We start from the raw sequence: 12775 nt of genomic DNA, 5'->3' as shown, positions 1-12775 counted from the left end.
GGCAGGTCAGTCACTAAAATCCCATTCACTCAGAGCAAGTCTGCATGCAGCAAGCCGGTCTCTGCCTCTGGGCCCTACTGTCCTCACAGCCATCCTCCGAGCCCCTCTGTTCACACAGCCATCCCACACAGCTGTCCTCTGGGCCTCTATCCTCAGCACTGCCACCACTCCAGCCTTTGCTCTCCTGCAGCCTTGCAGTCCTGCCACCGTGTCACCCAGAGCACTGGGCGGAGCTCTTATATAGAGTCGACAGCCATGTATTGCCCACAGGTGTGCAGCGAACTAGTCAACCAGGGCCAGGTGAGAATCCTGGCCCCAGGAACTCTCATTTTATCCACACCATGAATCTATCCATCCTTCTGCTTATGGAGGTTCTGATTATTCCCTGTTGTCCTACTCCCATCTATTCTCCACTTTTCCCTGCCCTGTGTGTCCTCTGAAAGGCTTGACATGAAGGACTGCATTACTGAGGATACCTTGCCCTCTAGCTTCTAGTTTGTAATACCTCCCTGGCAAAGGGCATGCATTTTCTCTTCAGGACCCATTCTGATCACTCCTCATTATCTTCAGGCCCAGAGTGAGAGTTGGATTCTAACCTTGCCTAGACAGGAATTACAAGATGTGCTTTAAGAACAAGAGCACATATGCCAAAGGAGTTGCAGGAACTTGTCAACTATACTGGGAGGATCCTGGGGACCAGTGAGGACAAATTTATTGATATAGGTGCCCTCATCCAGGGTTTGGGCATTACTGTATTAGCTGAGCACCAGGGAGTGGTGTTAATAGTCTGTTGGATTTTACTGGAAGAATGGACTCAACAGTGGGCTAGGATCAGTGAAGTCAAGATGCTACAACCTCACTGACATACTGTAGAACATGGCTCCCTAAACTTTTACGTGCATATGATTTGCCTGGGGTCTTAATGTAGATGCCGATTCAGTAGATCAGAAGGGATCAAGCCCAAGATGTTGCATTTCTAACAAATTTCTAAGTGATGTTGATGGTACTGGTCCTCAGACTGTACTTTGAGAAGCAAAGTGGAGAAAGGAGTGGGAAGGTTAGAGAGATGGGACTGTTGGAATGCACCTATTATGTGCAACCGCAGATGGGACCCCTCTGAAGGGCCCTGAAAGAAACTTCCTTCTCCAAGGCAGTAAGAAAGGTACTGGTGAGGGGAACCCCAGCTTCTTTGAAAAGCACTCTAGTGGCGTCCTTAGTAGGCAGGCGATGAGGATGGGAGATGCCCTCTTGGGGATGAACAGTCTTATTTCAAGGGGAATAGTGGAATCCTTGAATGGTGGAGGCCAGATGTAGGCACCTAACTGGATCAATTAGATCAAACCTATAATTACTATATGAAATTACTATATGAGCTGCAAGGACAAGTGGTAATCAATGTGCTTTGACCACAGGGATCTGTGGTGCTAGCTATTGATCATAGTGTCTCTAGGAATGAATAAGGACAGCTTACTGATGTGCTACTTGACCTGTATGAGTGGAAACATTCTAGGCCTGCTAGGCAGAAATATGATCCAAATTTTATTGGGGACTCAGTCTTTTACCCAGTACCTCAATTTAAGTCAGTTTCCCAGACATAAAGCCCCTTGATTGGGAGGGCCTGAGTCCCTTTCACAGGTGGATTCTATAAATCTTTTCTCCTAGTTAGTGGTTCCCAGTGTCTTTCCTGGACCAGCATCAGTGTCACCTGGGAACTTCAGAAGTGCAAATTCTCGTGCTCTGCCCCAACTCCACTGAATCAGAAACTCTGAGGGTGGCCCAGCAATCTGTTTTTAACAAGCCTTTATTGTGATTCTGATGCATGCTAACGTTTGAGAATCACTGCCCTCAGTCTTCCCTAGAGAGATCTGTAGCCATTTGCCAGAGTTACGGTGAAGGGGGAACAGGAAATACTCAGACCTTTGGGGCATTATTAATGTTTCGCCTGAGGCTTTCTGCCTCAGTAAGTTCACTCTGGATTCTGGAACACTGAAAAATGACAATGGAATGTTGAGGGTAAAGAAGTTTATACCCAACTTTATTCTTGTGGGGGCAGGTCAAGCGCTAGAATCCCATCTGCCTCAGGGCAAGTCTGCGTGCAGCAAACCAGTCTCTATCTCCGGGCTTCTCCCTGCCTAGCAGCCCTTGCCTCTTCTCTAGACTCTGTTTGCTGCTCCAGGCTCTGCCTTTGCCTCCAGCCTCTGCTCTGCCCCAAACACTGGATGGAGCTCTTTATATAGCAACACAGGCAATACTGGCTTATTGTAAGCATTAACCTAGCAGTAGGCCGATTACATCAACAAGTAGATTAGGGTCAGGTGAGGATCCTGGCCATCGGAACTTTCATTTTCTGTACAATAGGTACTGTCTCATATTAATACTAGTCTTGGGGACTGTGGAAAAGGTGAAGGTTCCTATGGCCAGGATTCTCACCTGGCCCTGGTCGGCTTGCTCCCTACACACATGTGGGCAATACATTATTATTGACTCTATATGCAGAACTCTGTCCAGTGCTCTGGGAGACACGGTGGCACAGCTGCAAGGCTGCAGGACAGCAGAGGCTGGAGTGGTGGCAGTGCTGACGACCGAGACTGAGATGGCTGCGGGTGCAGAGATGCCCAGAGGCAGAGACTGGCTTGCTGCACGCAGACTCACTCTGAGCGGATGGGATTCTAGTGATTGACCTGCCACCATGGAAATAAAGTTGGTTATAACCCTTTCACCCCAAGAACATGGTTACATTGAATCCATAGTGAACTTGCTGAGGGCTGAAACCCATTGGCAAGATAGACCTGAAACCCTATGTGGTCCACCAGTCAGAGTGAGGGTTTATAGAGAGATTAGTCAGGTAATAGAAGGATCTTGGTCCAGGTCTATCTCACAGTGAGTCTGTAAGATCTGTCCACTGGTTATTTCTCTAGTTTCAGAGTGTATAGTGGGAATAGATATACTTAGTAATTAGCAAAATCTCCACATTGGTTACCTGACCACAGAGTAAGGAAAAGTATGGTAGAAAGTGCCAAGGAGAAGTCCTTTGAACTATGCCTGCCCTACCACATTCCCCCCTACAATAGTAAACTTAAGTGATGCTGCATTCCTAGACCAGTTGCATAGATTAGGGCAGTGTGAAGACTTTAAAAGGTGCTGCAGTCCTTGGCACAGTGTATTACAGCTAATCATTTAGCACATGACTTTTTTCTGTACCAGTCAATTAAAGACCATCGATATCTGTTTCTTTTCAACTGGAATGACAGGAATACATCTTCACTGTCTTCAGGGATATATCAACTTTCCTGCTTTCTGTCATAATATTGATATTCCACAGAACATCAACCAATGCCACGCTTACTGGATCTCGTGCATAAGGAATAGCAAGCACCCTAAATGCCTTATAAAACCCATCTATACCAGAGGGAGAGAAAGAAATCCTACAAAAACTTCAGGATCCTGCCACACAGGTGGCTGGATTTCTAGGCTATTGGGGATGCGCAGGAGCTGGAAAACAGTGGTCTGAGGTATGTTGCACCTTCACCATGAAGAAAGGCACAAAGCTTAAAGGATAGTTTGGGTTTTGGAGGCAACATGTATCATATTTATGTGTACTGCTGCAAAAATATTTACTGAATATGGCATATAGCTGGCAATTTTGAATGAGGCCCAGAGCATGGAAGGGCTCTGCAGCAGATTCAGTTTGCAGGCTAAGTTGTGACTGATAAATCTAATCAACTTCAGATTGTCTGTGGTAGAGAAGGACACTGTAGGAGCCCCAGCAGCAGGACCATTACAACAAAGACTTTTAGGGTGTTAGAGTAAGGCTATACCTCTCCTGCTAGCAACTCTTTTCTATTTGAGAGGCAGCTCCTGATTTTCCCTGGGCTCTGGTCTAAAACTCAGATGATACTTCACCCAGTGATGCAACTTAAGGGTGTTATCTGTAGCAAATCATGTAGTTGGATGTGCACAGCAGCATTCCATTGTTAAACGAACCTGTGCATATGAGACCAGGCCTTAGAAGTTTTAGAAGGCATGAGTAAAAGCATTGGCACATGGCTCAGATTCCTACTGTATTGTTTCCTGCTTCTTCTGACCATTTCTATGCCTTCATGGAGAAGTTTTCTGTTAACAGAGGGAGAAAATGCATGGTCTTGATTTTCAGGTGGGTTTCTGAGGTATGCCGGCATCAGTCAGAAGTAGGCTGTAAGTAGTTACTTACATTCAGACAATGATGAAGGGAAGTCGTTCAGTAGGCACAATTGCAGGCAGTACACTTAATGTCAACTTTGTTGGGAAGGAGAGACAGCCTGAGGTTTGGAGCTATAATAATTCAGGGGCAGTGGCTGCCTACAACAATCCTGCCCTCACCTCTGTGAATGATGCCTTCTCTAAATGCTTTTCCATTAAACCTTTTTGGGCATGTCAGTTGTTTCCTGCTAAGATCCTGAAGGATACAAGAGTATATTGCAGAGCTGGCATAGAGGTTTCAATTAAATTTTAATAGTATCTGCCTGGAATGCCTGTTGGGAAAGATCCTGAGAATAAGGAGGAAAGAGTGAAATAATGAAATAATAATTAACAAGGGATTTGTACTACATTCATTCAATAAATATTTATTGAGGACCTCCCATGTTCCAGGCAATGTTCTTGGCACTGGGATACAGCAGTAAACAAAACAGACAGACATTCCTGCTCTTGCAGAGTTGTTATTCCACTGAAGGAGATAAGCAATAAGCAAACAAGAAAAATATATGGTATGTTAGATGGCAATAAGTGCTCTGAAGAAAAATAAAGAAGGCCAGAGGGTTAGGGAGTACTGGAGAAAATGGTCATGGAAACCTTTACTGATAACAGTTGAGCATAGAATGGTGTCTTGCCACTGGGTTTCAGCCCTGGACAAGTTCGCTATGGATTCAGTGAGACCGAGGAATGACAATGGAATGTTCCTGGGATGAAAGGGTTACCTGGCTTGTTCTCTCTGCGATAGGTCAAGCACTAGGATTAGGTCTGCATCCAATAGCCTGCAACAGTCTGCAGGTCTGTAATCCTCCTTCCTCTCTGTCTCTACCCAGAGCGCTGGGAAGAGCTCTTTATATAGTGACTCAGTCAATAATAGCTAATTGCCTACGGTGTGGAAGCAGTAGCCTAGCAGCAGGACAGTTACATCATCAAGTAGTTTAGATTCAGGTGAGGATCCTGGCCATAGGAACCTTCTCTTCAGTCACAAGTAGGTATGAAGAAGGTGAGGGAGAGAGCCATGCAGATATCTGGGAAGGACGTCTTAGGTAAAGAAAGCAGCAGGTGTGAAGGTTTGAGCAAGAGTGTGTTTGAGGAATAGAAAGGAGGCCAGTGCTATGGAAGGGAAGTGAGCAAAGAGTAGAGTGGTAGTGAGATAATAACAGGGGCCAGATAGTGTAGGGCTTTGTAGTCCATTTTAGGGTTTATGTTTTACTCTGAATGAGGTGGGGAACCATTGGAGGGTTTTGAACAGAGGTGTGACGTAACTTAAAGGCTCTTTCTGGCTCAGATGGAGAATATGCTGAAGTTGTGCAAGAATGGAAGCAGGGAGGAATGGAAGCAGTCAGAGGCTATTGCAATAATCCAAGGAGGACATGATGTTGTTGGGAGTTCGTGAAAAGTGGTCAGATTCTAGAAATATTTTGAAGGTAGGTGCCAATGGGCTTTGCTGAGGGGTTCAGCATTGGATGTGAAAGAAAGAAGGCAAGAATACTGCAATATTCCTGGCTTGAGCAACATGGTAGATGGAATTACATTTACAAAGACGTGGATGACAGAGGAGTGGGTTTGTGGGAAGATCAGGAGCTTTGTTTTGACTTGTGAAGATGAAGCTGCATTTGGGACATAAAAGTGGAAATGTTAAGTAGGTAGCTGGTAATATGAATCTGAAGTTCAGTGAGAGATTCTAGAATAAGATACAAATTTGGGAGCATATGGATGGTATTTAAAACCATAAGACAATGAGATTTCCAAAGGAGTGAGTGAGTGTAGATAGAAGAGGCCCATTCAAATCCTGAAGCTCCCCAGCACTGATAGATCACGGTGATGATGAAGAAGAATCAGAAGGAGGGGCTGTCATAGCAGTACCCCCACAGGCTCTGAGGGTGGAAGGTGAAAGCACCCCTTCCCCAGCCTGTGGTTTAGATGATCCAAGGAGGGTGTTTCAGAAGCCAAGGAGTGAGTTGGAAACAGTTTCTGACCACACACACAGAGCCCTCACTGTGCTACCTGCTTCCCCTAGACCACCCTCTTCCCAGCCAAATCGCCTTTCTGGCATTTCTAGTTCAGTGCGAACCCTGGACAAATCTCCTCCCAGCTCAGAGCAGCCCAGCCCAGCCTAGCCCTCCTCTCCTCCAGGGAGCCTGCCCACCTTCATGCTCCCTGGTCTGACCAAATTCATACCCCAGGGGTCAGAGATCTTGGGTGCAGGGCACTTAGTCACTGGGACAGGGGAGGGAGCAGCTGGGCCTGGGAAGTCAAACAAGTCTGTGGCAGGGGTGGGAGATCAGGGCTGTGAATGATTATGTACAGAGGACCTCGACTAGATGCTTAGTGTTTGTTGAATGGCTGAATGTGGGTATCTCAAGTGTCCGTGGGGCCGTGCATAACTGGTTTGCCCATCACTCCTCTGTGTGTGTGGTGTACAGGGCGGTGTGTTCACATGTGTATGCGCCGGATGTGTTTCCCCTCCCAAGCCCGCAGAGGGCGCCCCAGCCTGGGAAGAGGGGCTTTGGGGTGGGACGTGGCTCCGGCGGAGGGGTGGCGGGGGGACGATCTGGAGTGGGGTTGGATTGCTGCTGTCGCAGGGCCGGAACGCGACCCTGAGCCGGCGGGCTGCTCAGAGAGCCTGGGATGGGCGTTGGGCCAAAAGTCCCTGTGCCTGGGACCGCGTCTGGGACTCTCCCCGCTCCATGCCTCCTCGGGTTCCGAAGTCGAGGGTTCCGGCTCGCCCCGGGGTTCCGGCGTGCGGTCCGGGCGTGCGCAGGGGAGATGGGCTGTGGGACCTGCGGTCAGCGTGGTTTTCGGAAGTCCTCTGGCGGCCGTTATCCAGGCCCAGCACAGCGGCCAAATAACCTGCACCCGATTGATTCCTTAAGCCACTTAATAACGGTGCGAACTTTAACAAAAGGTTTCTTTATTCAGTGGAACTTTTTTGAGAGCCTCTGTGCCGGACGCGATGCTGGGCGCGATGCATTAGCCCGGACACGGAAGACGTGTTTGGCTGGCTCATCAATGGGCATAGGAAAATTCTAGACCTCTGGCCTATCATGAGGCATATATGAGGCACAAATATAAAAATAATTAAAGGAAACTGGTCCCAGAAAGATGAAGGAAATGAGAAAAGAAAATTCAATCCACTAGCCTGCTGTTTGCCGTTAGCGGACCGAGGACCGCTGCGACAGTGCTGCCTCCTGGTGGCGGAGCGGGGCAATGAGCATCTCACTGCCAAGTGGAGTTTGGCATCTCGCTTGGTGAGGAGGAACTATTCTGAATCGAAATTGACGCCGGCTGCTCAGGTGATCAGAAGCGGACACAATCTCCGAAGGGGAGCTGTAGACACCACTAGAAGAATGACAAATATAGGCGTTAGAAAAAGAGGCTTGGCAATTTCAGCATCCATAAAAACGGTCACTTATTGGTCAAATCTGATGCCAAAAGACAGAAGCATTGATTTTAACAGAAGAGCATCACTTTGTCCCAAAATAAAAGGAGAAATAACACCTGGATGTGAGAAAGAAAAAGAACATCACCAAAGAGGCCCGATGAAGCTGAAGACATTTCCACAGGTAAATGATTAAAACTAGGAAACAAATAGATTTTGAGCTTTCATAAATAGCAGGCACACACCCATTAACCTCTGACCTTCCTGTGCCATAAAGCAGGCAGAAGATGCTCAGTGTGTCAGTGGTGCTGTGCTGGTAGCACCATGCTGCCCCATTTTTAATTTTTAAAGGGAAGATATCAGAAGACAGAACCTGTCATTGGCAATCATGTCCTTCTAAAGGCTGGACTGATGAGCAAGGAATGAATGGTGGCTAGCCAAAGGGTGGCCTGGGTATCATGGGGTGGGGGCGTGTTAAGAAATCTGATTGCTTAGTTTGGAATTAGTTTCAGGTTCATCTGTTAAGACATTTCTATTAACTGTCATTCTGGGAGATCTTACTAGGCCCATCCATCCCTTATATCCATATCAAAGACCCTTAAAGGATTCACAGAGGAGTGAACTGGGGGAACCAGGAGACTCCAGATTCTGAGGCAACACTGACAAGAAGGAGCTGGCCCACCATTTCATGAGAGGGTGTGCTATCATTTCACGGACGAGAGAGTGGTAAAGTCATTCAAAACCATGGGATTAGCAATTTTCCGGATGGCCCTGGAGGTGACATTGTTAGAAGATAGTGTTGACTCAATTTTAAAGCAATGAAATGCTTTAGTGCTTCAGTGTAAAAGGAAAAACTCAGGATGCCAGTGAATTTTCATGTTTGGGGAGTGATGATTTTGTAAATTTGGGGCATGACTGATCTTTAAAAATTTTTTTTCTGCTTTTCTTTTTATATTTTTAGTAAAAGCCATTGTCTTCATTGAATTTTCTTTTCTCACTTTCTTTTTACATTTCTTGTAAAAGCCACTGAACACTGGCATACTAGTATTCAGGAAAAGATTTACTTTTACTGTATGCATACACAAGGCTTTGAAAATCCTTTAAATTCATAATTTATTTTATGCTTTGCACCTACTTTTATGGAAATATTTACTTGTCTAAGCAGCAATCTTATGGAAAGTTACCTTTATCTCCTCTTCCATTTGGGTCCTTGTGGGTTTATGCCTTTACACACACATACAAACACAAAAAAACATTTACTGTAGTTGTAGTTGGAGCTCAGGAAGGAGCGAAATAAATGCATGTTTAATTTTCCATCTTTATCCTGAACTCCTACTTGTCTTTGAATTTAATGGTGCTGACCTTTTACCTTAGGGTTTGTGTTTTATGTTTTTATGTCTTGTTTAAGTTATTTTCTATCTCAAGGTTATAAACACACTCACCTACATTTTCTTCTGTTATATGTATTTTAAACATTGGGTCTTTAATCCACCTAATATGATGAAGCATTTGAAAAATATTGAGGCTATACTACTGGCAACATAGAGATATTTTAAAAAAGGATAGCAGTTAGAACTTTTAAGAAAAACGAAAAGCTGAATGACAAAAGAAAAATAAACATAGTACACTACTTTACAGTGAACAGTTACGTGGCCATAATAATGTTAACTTTGATCAAGACTTAAAATAGTTGCATGACTATATTTAGAGGATATGTTGACAGGAGAGAAGGGTTGATTAAGAACTAAATTCCACTTTTTATTACAAGAAGTCAGTAATGTTTAAAATTGACAAATCAACTGAGGTATGAAATAAAGTAGTTAGAACAGTACTAACTCCTAGAAGAAGTAGCTTAAGAGTTAAAAGTTGCAGGAAATGGTTGTTCTGAGTAAGCCTTTTGGTGCTTTTTGCTATTTTTAAAAACTGTGAGTATGTATTAGTTGATATTTTTTGAGTTATGCATCTTACAGAAAGAAGAAAGCACAGAACAACATTGTCAAAGATGGAGACAGACAAGTAGAATGGCCACTCATTCTCTGATGGAATAAATAATATATTGCATGCCTACTCAGGGCCAGGCTTAGGCAAATACTAGGCATGCAGGATAATTTAGTGAAATATGAAGTCTTGTTCTGCCTATGTTTTTCCTTTCTCTTTACAATAAGCAAGGGTTTTGGCAGGGCTGAGAGTATAGGCATCTTGATGTCCAAAGCCCTTCTGCCTGTGTAAAAGTCTTAAGTAAGCTTGGGAAGAGGTTATGCCCTGGAGGGACTGAGGAGAGGAGATTTTTGGAGAGAGTTCTTTAAGCCTGTGGAGGAGACTGACCTGTAGGTCTAGCCAGTTTGGGCAGGGGCCTCTAATCCCTGGCTTGACGAAGGGAGCAGCAGGACCTGAGTAGATGGCTCTGGGGCGTGTCTGGGGAAGCCAGGTCCAAGCTGAGGGGCTCTCACAGCTGAATTCCCAAGTCTCAAATGTGGCAAGGAGCTGAGAGTTTGAGAGTCCAGGCCGTGAAGAGTCATACTGCTGGGACCACAAGGGCCATAACATTCCCTGGTGAGACTGGTGTCCAGTGATGGGACAATGTGGAGGGCAAGGAGGAAGCCTCCCCTGTGTCTTGATGTTTCTACGACCTTTGCACAGCCCTTGGCAGATGGGACCCCAAGACTGCCTGGTGTTGAATTCCTCACTGATATGCCTGTGCAGGGGCTTGGAGGAGGAATTAAGTTCATTGAAAGAACATTTTAAGATGTGGTGATTGCACATCTGAGTTTGTAGACTAAGATCACACTTGCTGCACTTGGATAGGGAGGGAGGAGCCTCTACCTTCACAGGCCTCAGGAGGAGCAGACAGCAAATACAGTACTGTAAGGACTTTATGAGTGGTAAGTGCTGCAGCATGCTTAGGCTCCAGTGGAAGGAAAAGGTGGTGGGGGCAGCCACCTCTAGCTTCTTGCCCCTGTCCCAGGATCTGTTCCCTTCTTCCCCACATGTCCTGGCTCCATCTGATGGTTCTTCCTCTTGCTGCCTGGGAGTGAAGGGGTATGTAGGAGGACCTCTGCTTTGGGGAGGAAGGGGTAGAGGAGAGCTAAGCTGGAGTCTTTTTGGAGAGGAGATTGATTCACATCTCAATTCTGGGCTTCCCAAATGCCTGCCACAGGAGGTATTCCGTGGTCTCCAGAGCTTAAAGGGGCTAAAGTACCCTACAGGAGAAAAGAAGGGAAGGGGCAGAGGCCTTCCCAACTTGAAGGAAGCTGAGGGAGTCAAGAAGTCCAGACAGGAACAGAAGGAACACAGCCTCTTACAAGGAGGAGAGGCCAGAAACTGAGCTTCATTGATTGGGGCAGGAGGGAGTCCTTGTGGGTCTTTGGGAAGGGATGTGGCTCTGGGCTGGAACTGTGCATAGGGTAAGTTTCAGCAGAACTGGTGTTTGCCTGTGTTACAGGTGGGCTCAGGCTCTAGTCACTCTCCTGGGGATCCCCACAAAGGTACTTGGAGGTTCGCATTCAGTAGGCCCTAAGGAAAGGGGAGGCAGTTGCTGATAGAGCTGGGGAAAGATCTGGAGGTCATTCCTGGAGTAAGAGAATGCTGGACATAATCAGGGAGAGGATCTCTGCAGGGTCTCAGAGGCCTGCAAAGCTGCCAGAGGGCTCGTGCTCGGGGTCCACTATCTTTTTCATTGGCAGGGCTTTTTTTCTCAGAGACCAGGAGGAGCTCATTTTACTGCCCACAGGTCTGGGCACCTGGAGGCAAGGAAACCCTTGGGGTAGGTGAGAATATAGAATTTGCCAGCCTGAGCTCTTGGCTGGGACCCCAATTCTGTAGTGTGACCCCATTCTGTAGTGACACTGGCTTTCCCATGGACTCAAACACACAGGAACAGATACTTGGGTGGAGGCTGGAGTAGGTTTTTATTCAGTTAGGTATAAGTCATATTTATAAGGAAGAGGGGGCTGCAGTGGGGAGCAGGGTCAGGCCCAGGGTGCTGGCTGGTCCTTCCTTGGTGGAGACAGTCCTGCTGCCTCCTCTCATACTCCCTGAGAGACTCCACCTCTGCCTTTCGGCCTGGCCTGGTGTGGGCAGCTCAGCCATGCAGGGTAGGGCTGGGAATACTGAAGGGATGGTTAAAGCAGGAGAAGGGGTGCGGCAGGGCCCACATAAGGGGACCACTCTGGGGCTCCTGGGGCTCCGCTCTTCCCTAGCCTACTTCTTGCCCCTTGGATTGGGGCTCCAAGCCCTGGTGAGGCTGGTGAGGGCCTCCGGGCTCCAGGCTGGTCACTGGGCTATGGCCCTTTTGGGGAGTCTGGTTGCTCAGTCCTAGGAATGCAGATGAGAGCTTTGAGGGATGATTGAAGATCCCCTTCACTTCCCTCCCTCCATCCCTTCAGCTTTCTCACCTCTTACAGCCTTTGGAGCCCTTCCTCTTCTTGCCAGACTTGGGGGTCCCCTTCTCCTTCTTACAGCCTGGGACTTGTTTCCGTGGGGCTGGTGGCTTGTCCAGACGCTGCATCAGCTGCTGCACCCAGGCCTTCTTAGGATCTGCACATAGCTCTGCCTGAGAGCGCTTCCGAGGTGAGAACCTGGGGGTTGGGCATTAGCAAGCCTGTTCCAGTCTTGCCCACGATGCCCTCCCCACTCAGCTGCACCCACCCCCTAGCACCCACTCACAGGATAGCTGGGATGGGGCAGCCTAAGCTTGGCTCCTGCTTCCGGTAGCTGCGCACAACCTGGGCAGGAATCTTCCTTAGGCTGTACTTGAGACAACAGTCCTGTGCGCCTCCATCACTGCCTGCAGGGTGGGGTTCACAGGGAGCCAGGAGCTATGTGTAGGCTCCCTCCCTGGCCTCTCAGGCCCCTTGTCCCATCCTGGGCAACTCCCTCCTTGATACCTTGGGTCCAGGGGGTGCAGAAGGCCAGGACCAGGACAAAGACACTCAGGGCCAGTGACTGAGCCATTGCTGTGGTAGAGGGCTGAGTGTGCGGCCAGGGCTGTGGGTGCAGTGGAGAGCGGCAAGTTGGGGTCCGTATGTGGGCTGGGACTGCTCTATGGCTTATTTATGTAGGCGGACACTTTCACTTCCTCTCTGCACAGCCACTCTGTTCAGGCAAGAATAGGAATCTCCCTCCTTTTCCTTCCTGAAAGACAGATCCTATCCTGGCACCCAG

At 47.4% G+C, this 12775-nt stretch overlaps 1 protein-coding gene and 1 long non-coding RNA gene across 4 annotated transcripts; one reads left to right on the top strand and one right to left on the bottom strand.

Annotated features, from left to right (window-relative positions):
• Positions 1-4588: 4588 nt before the first annotated feature.
• CCL21 (C-C motif chemokine ligand 21) lies at positions 4589-12738 on the bottom strand. Of its 3 annotated transcripts, none has more exons than XM_073227981.1 (4): positions 12499-12738; positions 12278-12398; positions 12007-12189; positions 4589-7572 (listed from the first exon to the last, which is right to left on the bottom strand). In XM_073227981.1, the coding sequence occupies exons 1-4, from the start codon at positions 12563-12565 to the stop codon at positions 7386-7388; spliced, it is 558 nt and encodes a 185-aa protein (XP_073084082.1). In that variant the 5' UTR covers positions 12566-12738; the 3' UTR covers positions 4589-7385. The 3 variants fall into 3 exon arrangements, with proteins under 3 accessions (XP_073084082.1, XP_036865764.1, XP_017513507.1); XM_037009869.2 differs by lacking the exon at positions 4589-7572 and adding an exon at positions 11502-11945 and having other exon boundaries at positions 12499-12703; XM_017658018.3 differs by lacking the exon at positions 4589-7572 and adding an exon at positions 11502-11926 and having other exon boundaries at positions 12499-12670.
• LOC140847502 (uncharacterized) lies at positions 7436-11630 on the top strand. Its single transcript, XR_012127563.1, has 2 exons — positions 7436-7796; positions 8207-11630. It is a non-coding gene; the product is annotated as an uncharacterized lncRNA (long non-coding RNA).
• Positions 12739-12775: the final 37 nt, after the last annotated feature.

This window comes from Manis javanica, chromosome 2, assembly GCF_040802235.1.
Source record: "Manis javanica isolate MJ-LG chromosome 2, MJ_LKY, whole genome shotgun sequence".
Lineage (NCBI taxonomy): Eukaryota > Metazoa > Chordata > Mammalia > Pholidota > Manidae > Manis > Manis javanica.
This window is presented reverse-complemented; position numbering and strand designations above follow the sequence as displayed.